Source organism: Arctopsyche grandis, chromosome 5 (assembly GCF_051622035.1).
Source record: "Arctopsyche grandis isolate Sample6627 chromosome 5, ASM5162203v2, whole genome shotgun sequence".
Classification (NCBI taxonomy): domain Eukaryota; kingdom Metazoa; phylum Arthropoda; class Insecta; order Trichoptera; family Hydropsychidae; genus Arctopsyche; species Arctopsyche grandis.
Window position 1 is genome coordinate 2,568,707 of NC_135359.1, and position 24,277 is coordinate 2,592,983.

Here is a 24,277-nt window from a genome sequence, read left to right on the forward strand (position 1 = left end):
TAGTATTTTTACTTAATCCTCGCACACTCGACAGTAAGGCACACAGTTTGCATCCAGCTTGCAAAAAGTTTTACTTACAATAAATTGAAAAGATAACTTATTCACCTAAATGATTGTTCTCAAAGTCAAATCTTATTCCACTATGAATTTTATGAGAGAAATTGAACAATGTGCAAAATTATGCAAAAAAAATTGTACACAGTATAGATTAAGAGCTTCTGATTTATTCATCGTTGATTTTTAACCTTATTTTCCAGCTACAAACAGCGAACCCACACGTTATAAACAAAAGCGGCGATTATTACCGGGCATTCCGTTAATAGGGCGAATTCATATCGCGGGAGGATGGGCACTCAATTAATTTTCAATTATTTTGCGTAACGAATTTAGCGGCCAAATAGAAGGGGGGGACATTGCCTTCACTACAGGCCACATAGGCCATATAGCCCATATAGCGAGCTTTGAAGCTTTTTTAATTAATAAAAAGCTCTCCTCGCCATCGGATACACTCGGCGCTCGCGTGATTTGCACTCGGCGCTGGGAGTGGCCGAGCTTTTATCGCCGGTTCGAGACCGCATTATTCAACGGGATGCAATCTACCTTCATTATTATCTCTCTATATAAACACACACACACATACCTAGGTCGTTTGAAAAGTTATCGGAAAGTAGTTGTATTTATAATTAGTTTATGCGAGCGTAAACTTTTTGAAACCTGTTTTATCAGTCTCGAAAGCTTAAAGAAGCATTGCATTCTTTCCGTCTTCTATTTAATCATCCAGAAGGATAAATGAAGAAGACTACAACTATTTTAAAATATACTTTCAGTTGACTGAAATCATAATTAAATCAGCTGATAACTAAAAATAATTGTATGTGATGTATGTATGTATGTAAGCTTATTGTAAAAAACGAAATGTATGTAAGCTTATTGTAAATCATATTAACAATTAGATACAACATAACTTCTTATTGAATACTTATCTCGCAGATAAAACTCCGTGAAGAGATATACTTTTGGCCGTGAAATGTCAGATCTGACATATTTGGCCAAAAATCAATATATATCGTGTATTACATTACATGAAGCTAGACGCCAAATTTGAAATTTATTTATTTATTTTTATTTTTATTTAATTTACACCAAGAAGGCCTAACAGGTAAACCCAATGCACCTTCCTGGCCAAAGACAATTATATTAACATATATGTACACCATCCATATATACACAAATACTTCCACGTATACACAAATACACATACATACATACGTAAATATAAAAATACACATATATACATATACATACATACACACCTACACATATATATATTCACATATACATACATATACATATATATAAATATACACATACACATACAATACATACATCCATATACATACAAACATTATACATGCATATTTCTTTTATTACCAACAAAGCATTTAAATCTCTTGGATTCCTACTCCGCTCAACAAAACCCTTTAATGATCCTTATGTACTAAAATTACTTTATTTTTCCTTTGTAAGGTCTCACCTTGAATTTGCCTCAATTATCTGGTCACCTTTTTATTTATCCCATATTAATTGTATTGAGAAAGTTCAACTTAAATTTATTAAATCCTTACGCTACCTTTTTCCTACCTATACCCATTCTACTGTTTCCGACATTTTAAAAATCCTTTCTTTTAACAATCTTTCTGTCAGGCGACGACATTCTGATGCTATATTCTTCTTTAAGCTCATAAATGGTTTTCTTGATTGTTCTGATTTACTGAATAAGGTTAATTTCAGAATCCCAGTTCGATACTCTAGACGCGTTGCACTCTTTTCACTTGATCCTTTCAATACTAATTCCCAAAAATATTTTTATCTGCAGCGCGTTTATCGTATGTTTAACGGAGAGCTGAATGAGGTTGATCTGTTTGGTATTTCCCTACATCAATTCAGGTCTAACATCAAGAGAATCTTGACCGATTGATTCATTTTTTCTCCTATTCTATTTTTTCAATATTTCCATTATTTTTATACTTTAGTTTAGTTATGTAATGTGCTATTTAATCATATTATAGCTTTCATTCTTTTCCTTTTCATTTTTTTATTTTGTATTTACCTTTTTCATTTGTTTTTTATATTTGTAAATTTCAATTTCTTCTTATATTCTATTTTATAACCTTTTCCAAATATTTTAATACTATAGTTTAATTATGCAATGTACTACATATTTTGTCATGCCTTTATTCTTTACTTTTTAATTTGTTTTCCTTATATTTATCTTTTTCATTTTTGTAAAAATCTATTATTGGACTCGGATGTTACATATATTATTTATTTACTTTTTGTTTTTTTTATACCTATCTCTGTACATCCTGTCTGTTGATTTTTCAATTAATAAAATAAAAAATAAATAAAAATATACACATAAACACATAAATCATTACAATTAGTTATTGAGTTCAATTGACTTATATTAAATAGTTCTGACATAAAAATTAATTCATTAGGAACAAAATTCAAACTCCTAGGATTAAAATCACCCAAGATCATGACTTTCCTGTCAGCCAAAACATTAAAATTATTTTGCAAATTTGAAAAAAAATGAATTTATAATTCGGAGGAGATTCATTCGGAGGAAAATACAGTACACATATTAAAATAGAAAAATTCTTTAAGCGAAGTTCAACCCAAATATGTTCACCGATCGTATTGAGCTGATCAAAAAGGCGAACAGATTGAAAACTAGCAGCTCGTACAGTGAGAAGTACTCCCCCGCCTCTGCTGCAACGATCCCTCCGAAAAACTAAATAGCGGTCATCGAAAAGTTCGCCATTTAAGACAGAATCGCAAATCCAAGTTTCAGAAAAAGCAATTAAGTCATGATCTTGAGCAAGAACAGCAGATAAACAAATGAGAGTTATATATACATATGAGAGTTAAAACTATAAATATTTAAATATTAGAGATAACGAGAACCTATAGAGCAAATTTTATAAAATATAGAGTGAATTATAGGCGTTTAAACAATTAAAATCTGATATGGCCATATCAAGGCGAACAGGTTGAAAACAGGAGACGAACGCTTGTTAAACTTCAAGAAGGTGTACGGGCCCCGTTTTTAAAACGCGTTGTATACGATATTTTATCTCCAACGTAATGGCAGACGATACATTAACGTATATTGATGACCAAAATGAGCAATATGGCAAAGTATGAAAACGATCGGATAAGAGATAAGAGATATAAAAAATGACCACTAACACGAAAACCATGTGAAATGCAAAGGAGGTATGTAAAAAAAACCGTTAGGAATTCGATCCGACGCACATTCAAACATACCGGCTATTAGAACATTTTCGATGCAAGTTTGAGCGATAATGTAGGGAAACTTACACAAGACTCAAGTTTTATTTTCGGTTGTCGGATTTTGTTCAAATTTTTTTATTACTTAATATTATCATAAATATTATAAGCAAAAATAATAAAGGAAGATAAAAATAATTAAAAAAGTCAAAATAAAACAATGAAATATAATTTTAAAAAAAAATTACTACTTGCGGTTTACAAATTCTATCCAAAACATTACCAACCCTAAGTTAGTACATAAAGAATACAAATATAAATAGCTTGATACGTTCAGGGGTGTGGACAGAATAGTGGCCACAACATTTTTGATTTTTCTAAGAGGAAAAAATCCCACTTCCGGTTTATTAAATTTAATATATTTTTTTTTATTTTCATTACATTGATACAAGAACTATAATTTAATTTTAAACGAGTGAACTGCCACGTCTGGTTGACGGGTGCTCACCAAATTAATGTATAACTTAAGCTTCTAGATATAAAATTTCAGTTCAATAAACTAAAAAGTTTCTGTGAAAAATATAAAAAACCTCGATTCTCTAGAGTAAAAGTACCTATTACATGTAAAAAGTATTCAGTCTGATCTGTTGATGATTTTCACTAGGAAACTCAGTCTGATATGTTGATGATTTTCACTAGGGACAAGGATACCTCTTAGTAACGACCGTTAGTGAGACTAACATACATAAATGACGAGTATAATATTTAAATGTTGGTAAACGTATTTTTATTACAGACAAACCCATTTTTTTTGTTCATAACTACTAACAATTCCAAACATTTTACAAATGCAATTTTATTTTTATATAATACCATAGTCATATAAAAAAATTCGATATACCGTAAATTTTTGCAAGAAACACACACATTACAGAAAATGGTGGCTAGAAAATTGGCGCATAAGATCATTTCTGACGAAGAACATCACTACAGATAACTATGTCAGTTTATAACCGCTTTTGTATATGAAACATGGATTTGAATCAAACATTCTTAATCAAATTGAATGGGTAAAATATATGAAAATCATTTAAAGATAAATCGAACTAAAGAAAACACTACTCTTAATGTGTGTATTTTAAAATAAGTTCGAGAGAATATCAGAAAGAGATAGTCCTAGTTACTGAAAAAAATATGCATTTCGATTTTCCAGCTCTCTCTCTTCTCTTTGAACTCTTTGAATGCTCCTCTTCGTATTCTATAAATATATAGAGTTACATATATCGGATTTTTAAACTGAAAAAGGCGCCTTGCAAACACACAGACAAAATTGCACAGCAAAAACGAAATTTCACCGTGGATATGTATCGCGATTATGCGTGTTCGTTTGTAAGCTCCCCTTTAATCCTGGAATATACATATACATATGTATGCATGTACATATGTACTCATAGTGAAGCGATGCAGTATTTCAGTCGTTTGGGGAAAGCTGATAGAATTTGTTTCGGTTGACTGTGAAACGCACTACGTGTTCGCTTGTGTGTACATTATTAGTCGTAATCCTCGAGCTGATCTGTTATTAGCTCAAAAGCATGAGCTGTTCAGGTATTACGTTGTGGCAATGTCCTTGTTATCGAACTGGTACGTACAAGTTTTCAAAGTTATGTCGGATCATTGGATTTGTGGATTGAAAGCTCGTAATTTAGTAAACCTCGATGACGGCAACTGCTCTGTCAACGTTTCTGATGAGCATTTCAATGAGGATTCAAAATTTTTCCATTTTAAACTCTTCCATAACGAGAGAGCGAATTGATTCGAGAAAAAGGACACCTATGTAGGTATTTTATGTAGATTTTTCAGTTGAAGTGTATCTTCCAATTGTAATATATGTACATATTTAGAATATATTTTATCTAACATAATAGTAATTAACGATATAGTTTAAATGTATTTTTAGCTGTAATATATTCCGTCTAATCCTATTAAGTTGATTCATATGGCGAATTACACACCAATTGCTCAAAATATATTATAACTGAAAATACTGTTCAACTACATATAAGTTGCCAACAAGTTAGATGGAAAGGTTAGGTTTTCATGAAAACGTCACTCGACTAGTGAATTGAGTTTGAAACTCACATTTTTTTTTATTTTGAACACGTTCTAAGAGTAATCGTGATTCAAACTCATTACCATAATTCGTAATACCTAGCAAATATGAATGAATTATTGAATTATAAAGCATTCGTAAAAACACCAGAGCTGTTAAAACTCAACTGTCATTATATTATAACTGATCCACATCGTTGAAAGTGTATTTGCTTGAGTTATAATTTACTAGTTGATTTGTAATCGAATATCAGTCACCCAAAACACCAGTTGGAATATATTACAACTGAAAATACACTTCGACTATAACATAGATACTGAATCAGTCAAAATATCATGGTTGAACATTCTCATTATCACAAAACGTTATATATTTTGTAATGTTTTTATGTAAATATGTCGTATAAACATATTATGTAATACATTGAGGTATATACATATGTATATTTATGGTTTTATTGATTTAAAATTTAATTTGGGAAAGAAGCATGACCTATGTACATATGTAGGTGTTGTAGGGGAACTGAGACTAGTTTCACCGGCAATAAAAAAATTATGATGAAATATGAATCATAAATAATACATAATGAAAAAAGGGTTGCGTGTTGAATCATAATGTTCATTCATCAGTGGAACAGTTTAATTACGACGTCGCATTAAGCTATTCAAAAACGACTTAATTCCATAAAGTCATTATTCAGCATTAAAAATGCGACATTCATTCCCCACAACGATTATTAAACACGTACTTTAACTAATTGTAATCTTTTATCGACTGATTTTACCGATGTTATGGTTCAACAATATTTATATGCATATGTGTGTGTATTATATGTACATAGTTTACTCCACCTGTATACGCGCGACCGTAAAGTTAATACGTATAATCTAGTTATGGTTAAAAGCTGAATATGTAATTTATGTAAATTCAGTTGTTACACTGTGTTATATCTATTATCATACGTTTAACATAGCAAATTGGCATCGGTTTAAGTGATATGACGCGTATCCTAAATGCAAATATATTTCGACAATATTTTACGAAATAGTATCACACGGAATGTTTAAGCTGCGTTGAAATACATTAAAGCCGATTTTTACGGATTGCGAACTCGTTTTAGTTTCGTTTTCGTGTAAAATGAAAATTCAGGTAATAAATTTCGGCGAACGGTGCGTCGTTAGGTGGCGTGAATAATACTTAAATAATAGTGTTTCATTAAAGAGCGGCGCTAGGAAAAGAAGTCGTTAGGGTTGCAAAGGGGAGGGTCTTATTTGTCAAAGTGTGGCTCGCGTGAATCTGTCTGACGGTGCTTAAGGGCACGTGGCGCCCTTACAAATGGCCCGTCACCGTTGAAAATCAACCCTTGTGGAAAAGAGTGCAGTGGCGTGCCTTCGCCAAGACCCCAGACTAGTGTACCAGTGAATGATGGTACATTGTCAATGTTGATGGAAAATCTCCAGGGAAATATACCATCGGATATAGAAAAGCTTTCGATAGCATAGTGTACATACATAAGTTAAGACGTTTGAGTGGTTTTAGAAGTATGCAGGTTATCATATTAGTTATCAAACTGCAAAAAAAGTTATGATTTTTTCATAATAAATACATACATATATGTATTATATCTTATTTTAATAACTAACAGAAAGTGACTTCAATTGTAAAACAATCAATTAGTTTGAAGAAATTGTGAAATTTTTTTCCCATACACTGAATTAATTTATGATATTAATATTGGAAGTAGTATTAAATTGTTTTTTTTTTGCTCGGAAAGGGGTGATTTATTAAGGTTCAAAGTTCTTTATCTGATGATGACGTATTATCTATAAAAGAAATATTTATTTTTAATTTATTCCAAGAAGGCAGGAAATCCTATTGCACATTCCTGGCCAGAAACATTGTATATTCGATACAAGTGTTATAAGTATTATACAAAGTAAATACATATCAATTAACATCCACAGAGACATTTATGGTCAAGCGAAATTTAAGATTGCTGAAACCTCGAGATTTTGCTAGGAAATTGGTAAGGTTGCCAATTTTTTGGAAACGTTTCAATGAAAATCAGATAAATTGGCAAACTCTGATAGGAAAGGATCGACCTGGAGTCACAAATCCAAGGTCTTGCCAGCAGAAACCTTTGGAATTTAAACCCGTGATACTTTGTTTAAATTATTATAAGCTAACCACTGTCTATTCTGCTGGTTAAATAACAATAAATAACAATCTCAAGGGAAAAGAGATCCAAATATACGTGTACATATATAGATATAAATATGTATAATAAAATGAATAAAAATTCACGTTATCGATTTTGAAGTCCAGTTTATTTTCATTGTTTTGCCACTAGAAGGTAACGGAAGTCTCTATTCCATACGACATTTCTCAGGAAAATTTCTGTGACATATAGTGGAAATATTTTCCAAATGCGAAGAGGCATACTTGAATTCAAACACGCCACTTTAAAAACGTCTGCTCCTCTATTCTTTTTATATGTAAAAAAATGCATTCAAAAATATAAAATATTCGTATCAAAGTTTCAACATTAATGCACGAAAATATAAAGTAAATGGGTTTGATACATATGTAAGATGTAATAAAATGAAGCAAATATTATTTGATATCAAACAATATCGTCTTCTCGATCGCGTATCTATTGATCGTATGAATTTTCACAACAAGCAAGATTTCGAATGTTCATTTAATTTCGAATTACATTTGACATAACCCAAAGTTGGTCTCGTGGCAAAACTTTGAATTCGCAAGTTTGTGCATCGGCTCATCGTTGCAAGCAGTTGCCGAAGCAATCAGCCTTTGTGCAATGTCTCGTTATACCCCTACCACTCTAGTTACACACATTACAAACTATCATATTCAATTGCATCAAATAAAAGTCGAAATATAAATTGTCTAGAAAATATTACACACAAAACAACAGTTTAAAATGAAGCTTAGTGAAAATTCAAGACTCACCTGCAGCAGGAGAGATACGGAGACAATGCCTTGAGCTTTATACAGTGCTTCCGAAAAGTTGGAGTACAGCTGCGAGTTGAAGCCGAATATTTGAATCTGAAACAATGACAAACGTATGACAATGCATTTGACAATTATGCCGACTAATCGGGATCCAGACAGTCGAGGGGTTAATTATTTAGCCATCCCGTTTTGGAATATGTGACGCCGAATTGCTAGATGCATTTGCTGTTTCGTTTGTTTGCGACTAAATCCTATACTAAATACATATGTATACAAGAAATAGTATTTCCATACGGATATATGTGTATTAATATTTTCATATACATGTAAATTATGTATGTACATTTGCGGTAAATCTATTTGACTTAAAATGCTTACGTAAGTATAAAGTTTCATAACCTAAACATTAATATGCTCAGGTTATGAAACTGGCACTGGCAATATTATATAGCCAGTCGATATATTATTACGGAATAACATCTGAAAATTTGATTTTAATTATTAATTAAACATAGAATAACATAGGAGGTGATAGAATGGAACACACTAGGCATCAATTTCAAAACTTAAATACGCCACGTGTTATATATAATATTTAACGCGTACTTGAAAATAGCAGTTTGAAATTTGAATTCATTTCCATTTCGGGAAAATCGTTCAGTGGACTGTATTTGTATTTGGAGGACTGTACGCCAATGACCCGAAAGGGTATTTCGTAACAATGTTCCGAAACACTTTGTTAAAATAATGACAAAAGTTTGTTCGCGCCTAAACGTAATTATTGACACCTGCTTTCTTTCCATTTCCCCAACATTGATTGTGGAGAACGATTCAAACATAACAGTTTTTCCGGGTGAAAATTCCGTTATGGTGCAATTGAGATTTCTTCGACGATTTGCTTGGGTCGAAAACGATCGAAATTCAAATTAAAATATAAAAAAAACCAGCCTAAAATATACATACATGTATATGTATGGAAGGAAAAGGTTTTAATTTTTAATGTGAAACTTTATAAACTGCATAAACTATTAAAGGGGTTTGCAGAAATGAATTTATCTCTATGCGAAAACTTTCGCATTTACTGTCGTACTATCTCACTGCTGATAAGTCGCATCTGTCTTAATTTCTTGGAAATTAAAAAGTTGCACTCAGGAAATGTGCATTATTAATAATCATTTTAATATCTAAAGATTAATTGCCGTTTTTCTCGCCATAAAATCGTAGAGGACATCTACATACATATATCAGATGAAATAATCTATTAGTTGAGATGAATTTATCTATTTACATACATATACATATATGTAAAATATCTTTACAATTTTTAAACTTTTATTGATATAGCAAATATGACACAAAACTAAAAATTCGGCAAATTTATATATCTATTAAATTTTAAATCCACAGTTTTTAAATTGCATCTTATTAGCTACATATACATATATAATACTAGTTGTTTTTGTTATATAAAGGCCTAGTATTTCTACTTTTTCAGTATTTGTAATATAAAAGCCTCTATTTATCAGTAAAAAAAAACTTTAGGGAAGGTAAAAAAATTGATTGATCAATGAATATAATAAATGATCAGTTTGTATTGATCAGTTGCTATGTAATCAGTTATAAATTTATAATGATAAATATGTAAATAATACGAGCAACAATTAAACCGAAATGATCAGTATATAATACTAAATGATAAGATTTTAAAATAAATGATCAATTATTCTATGAAACGATCAGTTTTACATATTCTGACATATAAAGTAGAGCCAATGTTTCCATATCGGATCGTTTTCGGTAGTGTACTCCCCACCCGCGTGCGTTTCTTTGTTTACGCCGGACCACGCGTTGATAAAATCTGACATTCACTGGTGTTTTAATTTCTCGCTTTTCTCCTGGACTTCGAATTCGTTTTTCAACTGGTTTTCTTTCACTTGCTGACGCTACTGGCTTCCTGATTTTTGTTTTTTCCCTTGGACTGGCCTTTTCTCGGATATGTGTTTGACCCGGCTTTAACAACTTGAACATCATTCATAAACAAATATTGACCCCCTCTCCGTTTTCAACCCCTCTGTCCTCGCCCCTGGCACCAGGTTCATTTTAATCTCACTGTCTCAGTTCTCGCGTGTCTGTTAAATTAATAAATACCAACCCTAACAACCTAATTTAAAATGAATAAGGCCAACCCTAACTTAACCTAACCTAAACTGACCCTTAAATAAATAAGTGTTGGCGGCTAAGATCTAAGATGGGCGACGCGCTATCATCCAACTGTCAAAAATTTACTTATCATTTATATTATTTATCTGATCACCTATTTAATTAATTACCGATCGAAAAATTGATATTTACTGATCGAAAAATGAATATTTACTGATCATTTATACTATTTAACTGATCACTTATTTAATAAATTACTAATCATTAATCTTAATTTTTAACTGATCATTTTAGTTATTTTTATCCCACCAAAAAGTTAGTTCCCATATTATAATAGATTTGCCAACTTTTGAACAGTGTCAGTGTAACAGATTTTAATCAATTTTACCATAGATTTTAGAGATTTTATTTCTCTATTTGATATTATTTCTCTACCTGAATAGAATCAGGTAGAATTTTTCATAAGAGCGTTAATCTATAATACTGCTCCATATTATCTTCTTGGTGATAATAAATAGCATGTAGATGAACGGTTTTTTAACTGTAAGCATGAATCAAGCCTATTTCTCGACCGGTAGTTGCCTTGAATGTAAACGACAGTACTCAAAATTACATACTTGACCATTATGGATAGAATGGTGTTAATTGCGTTTCGCCACGCAATTGTTAAAAAAATGTTTTGAGAGTTTGTCTCGCACTCTCTGGCCGCGTGTATCAATGTGTGCTTTGCAAACAAAAGGCAACAGTTGCGTGAGGTCCCTCAGGGGTAGGTTTGAGGGGGATAGGAGCTTAAGTTCTTCTCCGAACTCGTTTCCAACTGGTGTTTACATAATGCCCTCCCTCTGAGCGCTATAGTGAACTCGGATATAAGCGAAAAGTGACTGGAGCACACAGTATCATCGTATCAAACTTTCCCGGGCGAATACATCACGAATACAAGAATAAGCGTATTTGTTTCTCGAGGAAAGAATATTGTTTAGAAGACGATGGGGAGAGGGAAAAAAGCGCAAGAAGAAAAAGCAATTCGACTGAAAAATAAGTAATACATTGGGAGGGCGTGAAAATTTTAGTAGTACGCGAAAAGCTTTTCCGTAAGCCGTGCGTTTTATTATTGATGACGGAACGTATGTATGAATGTTTCGATTTTGTACAATTGTTAAACTATAATGCTATAACATTTTGACTAGATACATTCCTATAGAGTTTTATCAGTTTTGAATAGTATTTAAAGTTTGCTTTTAATTGTGTAAGTATTAAAAGAAGAATGACCAATCAAAGCCATCGCAATTTCATGTAAAGTCAGCAACAACAATTTAGATATGTGCAAACTTTTCATGATATTGTTGCGTAGGGGTGGGTGGAGGATCCAAGTCAAAGGCCAACAGTCGTTTCACAGCATTTATTGATGATTAAGGAGTTACACACACTGTCACTGCTCCGTCCAGAATGAATTATATCGCCTACGTACCGCCTTATAAAGGGTAGATCTCTCAGGACGCCTAATCTGTTTACCTGTTGTATAGTCACGTATTCGGATATGTATTTCCAAGACATTGGGTCTTCCCGTACCGATACTGAGAAATAACTAATAACGGTCATTGTTTAGCCTAAATGCACTTAGAGTCCAGATATAATCTTTGGAAGTAAGTGCATGCATTTAGTTAATCCGATAACAGATATCCGTTGGTCTAAGTGCAATCCGCGGCGTACGTAACAATATTAACGTCAATTATATTTGATTTAAAATAAACATTTTTGTGATAGATACAGATAGAAAAAAAATTTCGATAGAACTCCACCTGAATCTGTTAGATTTGAAATATTATCGATGTTAAATACAAATCATAGCATAAATAATTCAATTTGATTTTTAAATATATGATATATTAAGTCACTTGAAATTGTTATAATTGAATGTTCTTTTTTTTGGTGAAGATTTGATCATATCATACATATATCTAAATAAAACAAGTCCTATATATAATTATTCAGTGACTTAATTTTTTTTGATTATGTATTATTATAAATGGTTAGTTGATTAAATAAATGATCGGTACATTTGATTAAGTAGACACAATATCAGTAATTGAAATATGTGGTCAGTCAAGTATAATTGTATGTTGATTTATCAGTTGATTATATTAAACGGCCAGGAAAATTAAATGGTTAGTTTATTTGTCGGTTCATAGTTTGAAATATAAAGTTCTATTGAGCTTGATATTTTATTTTATTTAATTTACATGTATACATAAACTAGGAAGGCCTAACAGGTAAACACCAATGCGCCTTTCTGGCCAATTACAAACATCGATATACATATACATATATATATATAGTATAGAAGTCGTCTTAAACGTATAAACTTAAAACTTGTGAGACATTTATGGAAAAATTGAAATTGCATTTTTATACCAATTCGAGAAATTCGAGATGCCAATAGCTCGAAAATTGCGAGAAATGGGGGGAGAGGCTGCCAATTTGTTGGAACCGTTTCAATGAAATCTGATAAATTGGTAAAGGAAACGATCAAACTGGAGTCACAAATCAAGGTTTGGCCAGCAGCAACCAGTGGGTCTCAAACCCGTGACCACAATGTTCGAAATCATACATGCTACCCACTAGTCCACGCTGTTGGTTATATGTTATATTTTTTTTTTGTCCAATTTTTACTGACTTATTGTATTAAATAACTAACTCACAGTCTAGTTGTATTCGATAAATCTATGCCACTGGTCATTTCATGTTCATGTTCTTTAGTGTTAGAAAGCATAAGCCAAGTTCAGATCTGAAAATCCCCTCTGGAGAAAGTCTGAAATGGCAGTCAGTAATAAAATATTTAGGAGTAACGTTCGATAAAAGAATGAGATGGGCACCTCACATTGAGGCAGCGAAATGCAAGGCGATGCGGGGTATATCCTCAATATATCCAATATTTAATCGCCATAGTTCTTTATCAACTCAAAATAAAATAAAATTATATCGCGCGCTCATATTACCATTAGTAACCTATGCTTCACCTGTATGGAATAACGCCTCGAATACTAATCTTTCCAAGCTCCAAGTAATACAAAATAAATCCCTAAAAATAATTTATAATACACCCATATATACTCACTTGAAAAAACTGCATGCCATATATAATATTCCGTTTGTTACAGACATTACTAACAAACTAACCAGTAATTTCAATTCTATGACAGAATCACTAATAACCATACTAACACACTTGTGAAGAGACTCGGTGATTACAACAAAATGTCTATACCCTTCAGGTATAAACACAGATTACCTAAACACAATCTGCTTTAGGTCATCGACTTTAGGGAGTCTTTAATTAATATTATGTATTAGATCTATTATGAACATTTATAAGGATTGTAAATAGGTTTTTGAGCTCTTTTTCCTATTATGCTGTAGATTAACATTAGAATAATATAATACTATGATTACTAACCAAATTAAATTAAATTGTAAAATAGAAAATGATCAGTAGATCAGTAGCTATTAAAATAGATATAAGATGTATCGCGAACATAATTTCGTAATAATAAAAAGCATTTAAAAATAAAAAAATAAAAATAAAATGTTAAAGGCGAGAACTTCCTATTTTTCAAAAAGGCAGTAATTACAAAGTATTGCTTTCGCATATATAAAAATTAATAGTTGCAATTAATACCGTTAGTATTAGAATTCCAATTTGAAATATGTCAATTGAATTTTATTTAAAAACAAAAAGAAATGGCCCAACAAGTTAGAACACGTTGGCATAGACCGCCTTAGGCCATTTCAATCATCGTGTTTGCATCAAAATCGAAGTTAGTTCACTGTTTCACACAGCGGAGGTTCTCAGGTGTGAAATATGAGTGTAATGAACCGTTTTATATCTTTTATGTGAGAAGGAATCGGTTTCGCAAAGCCGACGCTATTTCTCGGAACGAAGCCGGTAGTAAATCACGGATAGCTCGCGGCCGCCGAGGAACTTGTCCTGAGGTGCGAAGGGGTTGGTTTCCATGGGGGGATGTAAGCAGTCTATTCTACCACCCCTTCGAGGAAGAAGTCAGCTGCACAAACCACCGACCAAGTTTGCCCGGCCCATTAATTGTGTTTAGGCCCGATCCAACCGAGTCTCTCTCTCTCTATCTCTCTCTCCGTGTGTCCCGTAGCCTGCTTGCTGTCTACTTAACTAACAGGTAAGTGTAAGTATGTTTGAAGAAACTCTACGTATCCCATCCGTGTCTTGATCTAGTGCTTAATTTCACCGCAGCTAGATATGTACTTACTGCACTTGAGTATATAGGATATGTATATCGTCTCGAGCACTGTCTATTGTCATACAATTCGATTAATTGAACTGAATACGTACGTAAATATATATATACATCATACGGTTTAGTAACAGTTCTCTATGAATAAGTATACTATTGAATATTTATGTTAGAAAATTAACATGTATTTTTAATTTATCTATGTACGTAGTAACAATAGATGAAGTTTTGTGATCATGCGAAAATTCCAATTCCAATCAATTTTGACTGATTCGAGCTCGGAATCGATCTAGAAAATGTGTGTGTGTTTGTCTGTGTATTTTGGGGATTTTTTGAACACCGTTAGTCCTATCGAACTGAAACTTGGTATTGGTTACTGAAATTCTTATTGACATTTTTAAGTTGACCGGAAATGGTACCTCCCCTTATAGGTGTCTTTTTTTTACATACCTCTTTTATACTTCACGATTACAATTCAGGAAAAGATTTGCCTCTTATCTGATCGTTTTCATACTTTGCCATATTGCTCAATTTGGTCATCAATATAAGTAAATGTATCCTTCGCCATTACGATGGAGAAAAAATATCGTTTTAGACGCGTTTCTTAAGTTTTTGAATTCAATTATCTCCCAAACCGCTAACTGAATCGGACTGAATTTTTTTATATGTAATAGAAATTATAAATTTCATAACCTAATATTTTTAGAATATTTTTACCTCAACTGGAAGTAGTACTTAAAACTCTAGAGAATCGACGTTTTTTTATGTTTTTGTCAGAAATATTTTGGGTGTATGTATGTATGTACATAGATACAAATCTTTCTACTGAAGGAAGTTGAAAATGCACATGCATTGTATTGCTGTAATAGGATCTTTACTAGTATAAAACAATTGACATGTCATAGAAATAAATCAAAAGAATTACATACGAAGGTTTCGAATTTTATTGTTGAATCATCTAGATACTACATACAATAATGCATAGAATTTGAAACACGGTGTATGAATATTGTCAGGAAAAGGATCGCGTGTCGATGGCAGGTGAACACTCCCTCCGTATCCCTCCACGTACGAAATTGACATTTAAACAAAAAAAATAAAATCAAGAACGAGAAAAAACACACACGGGGCAGGATTTGGATTAAACGTCAAAACCACGTGGTAAATCATCGACGTGTTTCGCCTAGCGTGACCCACTTTATCCCCGTTGTATTTCCGAATGCCAGGCGTTTCACGTTACTTCCAACTGGAGAGAGAATTGAAGACATTGCACGCCTATTTTCGAAGTTGTCGAATCAAAAATTCAAAATGTGAAACGTTTGCAAGACAAAAATAAACTCCTCTCAACTTTGCCTCTCTCGTTATAAATTTGGCCGTCGAGCTCGACGTGAGTGAATTCTCCTTTTGTGAATAACACTACACGTGTGATAATACATATTATATATCTTCGATGGAATGTATGATGAAATTTTAATTAAAAGATTTAGCTTTAATTAAAATTATATGATTTCCGCTTTACAAAAAAACTCAACTAAGGACCTACATATCTCTTGGTAACTAAAACATTCCTAAATTTTAAATAGTGTAAAAATTCATCTATTGATCTTATCCCACTCCCCAGAATGCAAAGGTTTTTGATCTTAATGTAATATTATATTTAATTTTTATTACAGTTTAAGAGTTACTTACACTTACCCCCCTAGACATATACCCCCCGGACACATATCCCCGGTCAAAAACCCCCTCGACATTAACCCCCGTGCAAATAACCCTCTCCCCGTCAAGGATAAAAATATTTTATAAAAATTGACAGTATCTCTAATAAAAAGTCAGTACCAATGCTAATTTATTTCAGCCAGAAAAATACAGATTCAGAAATACAGATATTAATTATACATATATCAGATTCTTTATAAATAATCAATAACCAATAATAAAAAATCAGTTATCAATAATTATAATTTAAAATATACAAAACTCCAAAATCAATTTGTATTTTAATCTCTTCTTCTTTTCCTTTTTTCGATTTTACAAATTCCATCATGGATAGTCTAAAATTATTTAAAATATCATAATAATAATATAACAATAATATATACTTCTATTAAAATTTACTTTCAATACCACAGAACGCAAACGATAACTGGTGACTAAAAGTGTTTTAAATTGATATTTATTTACAACAATAAATTGAAATTAAATATTGTATATAAATTGAAATTCAATATGCTCTACCACACTTAGTTTATTCTTATTTATTACTTTATCATTACAACTTTGCATACTTTAAAATTCCACCACCACAAGAACTTCAAACTTTTGACAGTTGTGTGCAAAGCGACATTTGGCCAAAAGGCTACAATTCCCAACGCTATCTATTAGTGAATTAAAAATGTATATGAGAAAGAGTGAGTGCCTGTCATTAGGGATTTTAATTAACCGTCAAATTTCATAAACCGGTAAACTAATTTTAAACAATCATATTTATTTATTAAAAGCTTGGATCATTTGAAAGTTTCGATCATAATTTGAAACAACCGTCTGATCTCATTTATTACGATTTGGTTGGTCTGTGTTGCCAGTGAATTTATCAATTTAAAATTGCCACACTTTCATAATACTGGAAATAAACAAATTCCAGACAACCTAATCCGCAATACGCCATTTGCATCGACTTTTAATGTAATATTATGCAATTAAATGCGTGTTTACGTACTGAATTTGCGGTAAAATAGTGTCCGGTAATTACCGTTAAACTTTAAAATTAATCGCTATTTATCGATTTACCGGTAAATTGGTATACCGATATTGCAATTCCTACTTTTCATACTAAGTTTATATGAGTGAAAATAGTAACTGCTATAACTGTTTAACTGTTAAAACTGTGCAAGGTGTGCTTAGATAGTTAGTTGTCATCAAATCAATTTGAGAGATGATTTCGATGTAATTTTGGTTTAATGTTGGAAACATTTCCTTATTTCTTCATAAGATGAATAGAAATCACAAATTTGGAACGGTTAGGAATTTCACCTAACTAACTACATAAGTGATAGTAATAGAAAACGCCTCATAATTTCAATGAGGTGCAAAGCATTATTGGAATATATAATCACACTCTTTTATGGGCATCAAAATCTTAAAGGTTGAAAATGTCATCTACCGCTCTTTTTACTTACCTCTTCTTATTCCACATTGCGCCTCTAAAGATAGACGTCTATGTATTTTCCTTCCCCAATTTTTTTACGGACGGCACAGTAAAAGGCGCCGAGGTGGAGGGTGAGTGGGTGGAAATTCCACCCCCTTGATCGAAGGGTGTGAGGGACCCTCAGGTGGAAATCCGGGACCGGTGACGTTTACGGCCATCGAGTGCAAAAGTATAATTCACTTTCCGTCTTTCTTTTACGATGACACATCGGATCAGGTGGGTAATGCGAAAATTGCGAAACGGGCTTAGCGTCGTATAATATACACCGTCTGGAAAGGGCTGTTTCGGGGATTTCGGGAACGGGGGGGTGGGAGAGACCCGTCTGCCAGGGATGTCTGTCCGGGAAAATGGGAAGAGGGGTCTCTCGTAAAAGGCGGTCTAATGCACCCGCTAATAAGAAATGTCTTCGGAGGCTTATGTACTAATTCGCAAACGAAATGTTCACATTTCTTTTATCACTTGTACGCTATTTCGTTTTTTTAGTGTTTTCATATTAAGAAAATGGGGTTGCAGGCGAGCGGAAATGTGACTCTTTCCGCTGCAAAAGAAATTATAAAAAAATCTTGGGGATGAAATTTTATATAGTGACATTAATTTTTATAAAGGTAATTGTACATATCTTGGCCAGTGACTTTTTACATTCAAATGCAAATTAAAGCCGTTTGATTTCGAATTTTATTAAAATATATTTCAAATATCAAAGCTCCAATCAAATTTCTAATATACATATGTATAAATTAATGTATAATTAATGTTGTCGATCGATGACGCATTCGCACCGTTATTAGCTCTTCCATAAATAATATTTAATTAAAGTACCTAAACGGTCTTAAAAAAAAAAAAAAAAAAAATCTGTCAGCAAAGTTTGTTCCTGTTGTGCTATTTTTAATTCGTACTTATAAAATATACTCAATATACTCATAATAATTACAAAAAATATAAATTCAAGTTTCAAGTGGGTAGTCCATACATTCTCGTTCGCAGAGTGAATTTCATAGATTGTCAACCTTTAGTTCAATTCAATTTGGCAATCATGCAGTGTTGTGCATCTTGTGAAACGCAATTTTCTAATGGTGTTCAATGTGCTAATTGTAAGAGGCATTACGATTTTAATTGTGCCAAAATTACTGAAGGCGGCTACAATAGATTGGGAGCTACTAAAAGGGCTACATGGAAGTGTCCACGATGCCGTAATCCACAAAGTCCTCAGTCTTTGACCGAGTCACCTTCGCCGTCATTGGGTACACTACTTAAGGAGATCCTTGATATCAAACGTAACATATCATGCCTGCCGTCGCTTGCAGAGGACATAAAAACGATAAAAACTGATATTAGCGACCTCAAAGCAACATGTGAATTTAACAGTTCAAAGATTATTGAGGCCGAAAGTAGGATAAGTGCAGTAGAGGATAAAGTGAAAGACATCGAGTCACTTCAGAATATTGTTGATGTATTACAAAATAAAATCGCAAGCAATGAACAGAGATTAAGGCTCAACAATGTTGAAATAAAAGGAATCCCTTGTAAAAATAATGAAAACGTCTTTAATATTTTTGACTCGATCTCCAAAACTGTAAATTGTAATATTCCAAAATCAGAAATTAATTATATCACAAGAGTTCCCACCCGCACTTCGGATAAACTACTTGTAGTGAGCTTCATCGATAGATATATTAAAGAGGACTTTGTTGCGACTACCCGTAAACACAAGAATCTCACAGTTAATGATATAGGTGTTGGTGTTGATAATACCAAAATCTACATAAATGATCAATTAACCATTGCCAATAAACAACTTTTGACCAAAACAAAATCCTATGCTAAAGATAAGGGGTTTCAATACGTCTGGGTAAGAAATTCAAACATACTTTTAAGAAAAAACTCCACTTCAAAGATTCTACACATAAAGACTTTGGACGACCTAAAAAAGATTATATAAATATTTTTTCAATGAATAAGCAATCAATTCTAATTATTTATATTTTTCTTACCTTCTCTTTTATGTGATAATTATATTTACCGATCCTGTTATTCTCTTCTCTATATTTTATATCTACATTTCTTACTTTATTTTTTACTGTATTTTCCACCATATTTTTTACTATATTTTCACTTTTATTAATAATAATTATTTGAATATAAATATTATTATCAAAGAATATACACTAACTAATTCCATATTTTATTTTACTAATACTTATTTCAATTCAATTGCTATCATCAATAATTGTTGTTTGATAATTGATTCTATATCTTCATTTATAATTACATATACTTGTACATGCAATTACATTTTTTACTGTAATTTCTTCCATACTTTTTGCTCTATTTATAACTATAGTTTCACTTCTATTATTGATTATTGTCTTAATATTAATATTATTGTTAAAGAATATAAACTGGTTAATTCCATATTTCACTTTGTTAATATATGTTCAGATTCATTTACTACCATCAATGATTATTATTTGAATAATAGTTCTATATCTTTGTTTATAATTATTGATGCATGTTCATTTGTATACATATGTCTATGCTTACCTACGCATGTAGGCTTATACGTCTATCTTTACGCACTCTATCAATTCTGCCCATATATTATGGTTTTTGTTTTCATTATTAATTATTGGTTCTTTCTTATATTTCTAAACGCACTTTATTTTCAATTCTATCGTCAATTGTCATCTAAATCATTGTTTATTATTATATTATGAACAAATACTTGCCAAAAAACTATATAATTCGCTTTATTAATTTTATTTTAACTCAATTGGTATCACGAGTGATGGTTTGCTCGGTAATTCCGTATCGCTTCTATGGATGCAAGTATGTATGTGTATATTTATATTCATATACACATAACTGCTGATATTTATGCTTCTGGATATCTACACGTCTATCACTACGTACTCATCAATTGCCAATTCTATTTACGTTTTACAATTTATCTTATTTTTATTACATTGCTATATTTTATTCTGTGTACTTTCCATGTTCCTTATTTCCATGTGCTTTATTTTCCTACTCTTTTCTTATTTTAAATGTTTGAGCTTTTCTTTTTTTTACCTATATGTGAAAATTATTAATGGTTTACTTAACATAATTATATTTTTTTTACTATCAATCTATGTAACTTAATAAACTGTAAATTTTCCAAATAAATAAATAAAAAAAAATAAATAAATAAAAAAAAATAAAAATAAAATAATTTTATAGAACATCTATGCCCATTGTAAATGCCTCCACTTCTCCTGGGAGTGTTTTCGAACTTTCAAACTTTTTATACAATCCGAATTTTGGGTAAACGTCAAAAGGCTTCAGATGTGATTCGGTCGAATGCGTTTAATTAAACCTTGCAGCCAAACTCTGTTTTTGTTTTCATTGGGAGCGAGTTCACCTTTTGCGTGAGGCGAGTTCGAATAATTTGAACCGTACTTAAAAGAAAAACCGTCTGCGAGCTTTCCACCACCCCCCTCTTCCCAAGTGGCCCGGAAAATTTCGGAAAAACATGCGCTATTGCCGCTCGTTAAGCCTACAGTGCACCGTGGCGGGTGCGAAAATCTGGAGAAAATCTCGTTACGACACCCACAAAAGAAATTAACAAGATTATAAGCCAATTAATGTAACAAAGAATTCATCCGAGTATCCGTTAAACCCTAATTCAGTTTTGAAATGTCGTTATAAATTATTTAATTCAATTTCGTTTCATTGAAACGGATTTATAATTCACAGTGCCCAAATCGAAGCCACGCCACGACGGTCGTACATTTTATACTAAATGGTTTAATATATATTAAATGCAATTTGTGGGTTCGAATGTCGTAATCTATTCGAAGGTTTGATGGTATTTGAGCAAAGGTGCTCGAAATCAACCCTTGCATCGATCAACCATCAAATAATTGGCTATCGAGATAATTCCTCAATGACTATTGTCGGCAAAGTGGTCTTTTGAATCAAAAGCACGTCGACTCCCTTGCCAAACATCGAGGAAATCGATCCCAACTAATTGGTGTAGACTATCAAAAAGGGCGATCCAATATTAAATTGAAAATTTTTCGTAAATAAAACAAATATATTTTTTATGAGAAAAATTCGAAAAATTTATGTTCGTACATATGTACATATGTTTCTGGAAGTCAGATTTGTGATTATACATTCAACAGAATGAAAAATTAATAATGCAATTACAGAGATTTCATTAGCCTAGAATTATTCGATTAACTATAATGTGGTCTTGAAATTTATTCATAATTTTTATGGCTTAGTTTGAATGAATTATAATTGCACCAAATCTCATACAAGCTATCAAACGAACTTTTTATTACACCCAGGAAATGGGCTAAATCAATTGATTTCCATTCCAGTAAATCAAACTCCACTCTATTGCTTTATTTGGGGATATTTTAAAATAAAAGCAAGTATAAATAATTGACAAACGCTGAAAGACAACATTCTAGTTGTTGAATATACCATGTTATTGCAAAAAGTTATCCAATTTTTTTTTTAGAATATTTTTTTATAGATTTTAGAGTGCTACTTACGAATAATTGTCTTAAACAAACTTTTAAATAAAAAAGAGATGTTTGCTTGTAATATGTGTAATTTATTAAACCCTCCCTCATCGAAGTGGGGTATGCAAGGGCCCCCATTTTTACGTTTTTCGTAATAACTATGTGGTTTTCAACGCAATACACCCAATATTTATTGTATTCTTAGAATGAACTACAAATAATTTATTTTAATAGATTTTGTATGATTTATAAAAGGGGTACATCGTAAAAAAATACATTTATACATTTCGACGTTCCAAAGTATGATTTAAAGGCGGTAGTGATAAGTCATGTTTTTGACTGTTCGCTTGCATATTCTTGTTGATCGATGAATTAATGCGAGAGAAAGAGACAGCTATATTTTCATAAGCTATTGTTTTCGTCGATTTAGGCGCGTGGCTATTGAGTCATGCAGTCGCCTGTTGGCCTTACCCATGTGCGTTTGCATGTTGATGGTTGTCGCTATTTTTTAATACAAAACTAGTCAAAAACATGCTATAGGACGAAAGCTTTTTTATGTTGATGTATATAAAATTGGGCCTGACGGTGTGCCCCCTGACGTATTAAAGGCATGCTGTAATTCGCTCTTAGAGCCTCTTCAGTTTATTTTTAACCTTATTCTGGATTCTGGTAATTATCCTGAAAAATGGAAATTATCTAGAGTCATTCCCATTCATAAAAGTGGCTCTAAAAATGAGGTTGAAAATTACAGACCTATTGCTATCATCTCGGCTATTCCCAAAATTTTCGATAATATCCTTCACCGTTTGATTCTTTTGCAGTTCAAAAGATTGTTGTGTGATGAGCAGCATGGTTTTTCACCATGTCGTTCCACTACCACTAATCTTGCCTGCTTTTCATATTATACCATGTCTAAAGTTGACCGTGGACAACAAGTTGATGTAGCCTACTTTGACTTTCGAAAAGCATTTGATCTTGTCAACAATGACGCTCTTATGATCAGATTAGCTGAAGTGGGCTTTTCTCCTCGTCTTCTTAAACTCTTTGCTTCTTATCTTAGTGATAGGAAGCAATTTGTTAGATATGGTATTTATGAATCTCCTTCATTTTTTACGCGATCTGGTGTAACTCAGGGGTCCACCTTAGGCCCTTTACTATTTACAATAGTCATTAATAACCTCCCAAAAGTACTACGCAATGCTTCATGTCTCTTGTTTGCTGACGACGTTAAACTATTCTTTGCTGTTAAGGATGAGAGGCAAGCCTCTCTCCTTCAAGCTGATATTAACGCTGTTTTAGAGTTCAGTTCCAGTTTAGGGCTTGAACTGAATACTAGTAAATGTGCTATTATGAGTTATGGACGTGCGAATTCGCTCTATTGTCACGGATATTCCATTGGATCCGTATTGTTGAAGCGCGTGGAATCAATGGTCGACTTGGGTATCACTTTTGATCCTCAATTCACCTTTCACAACCACATCAAGACAATCGCTGACGTTTCCTTTCGTCGACTTGGATTTGTCTTGAGATATGCTAGATTATTCTCCAACCCCTTGTCTTCTCGCTTGCTTTTCAACTCGCTTGTTAGAAGTAAGCTAGAGTATAATGCAATTGTGTGGAATCCGCACGAAGCAAACTACTCTCTTATTATAGAAAAAGTGCAAAAAGCATTTCTTCGTTTTCTTTATAAGAAAGAGTATGGGTACTACCCATATCTCTATCCTACTCCTTTCCTTTTGGGCATGCTTGGGTA

General features: G+C 32.3%; 1 protein-coding gene across 1 annotated transcript in view; it reads right to left on the bottom strand.

Annotated features, from left to right (window-relative positions):
• CARPB (Carbonic anhydrase-related protein B) overlaps positions 1–24,277 on the bottom strand; it is a 193,954-nt gene that overhangs the window by 74,845 nt on the left and 94,832 nt on the right. The window contains exon 5 of the mRNA XM_077431100.1: positions 8,381–8,476. Coding sequence (XP_077287226.1) covers positions 8,381–8,476 — 96 coding nt within the window. The remainder of the gene's footprint in view (positions 1–8,380; positions 8,477–24,277) is intronic.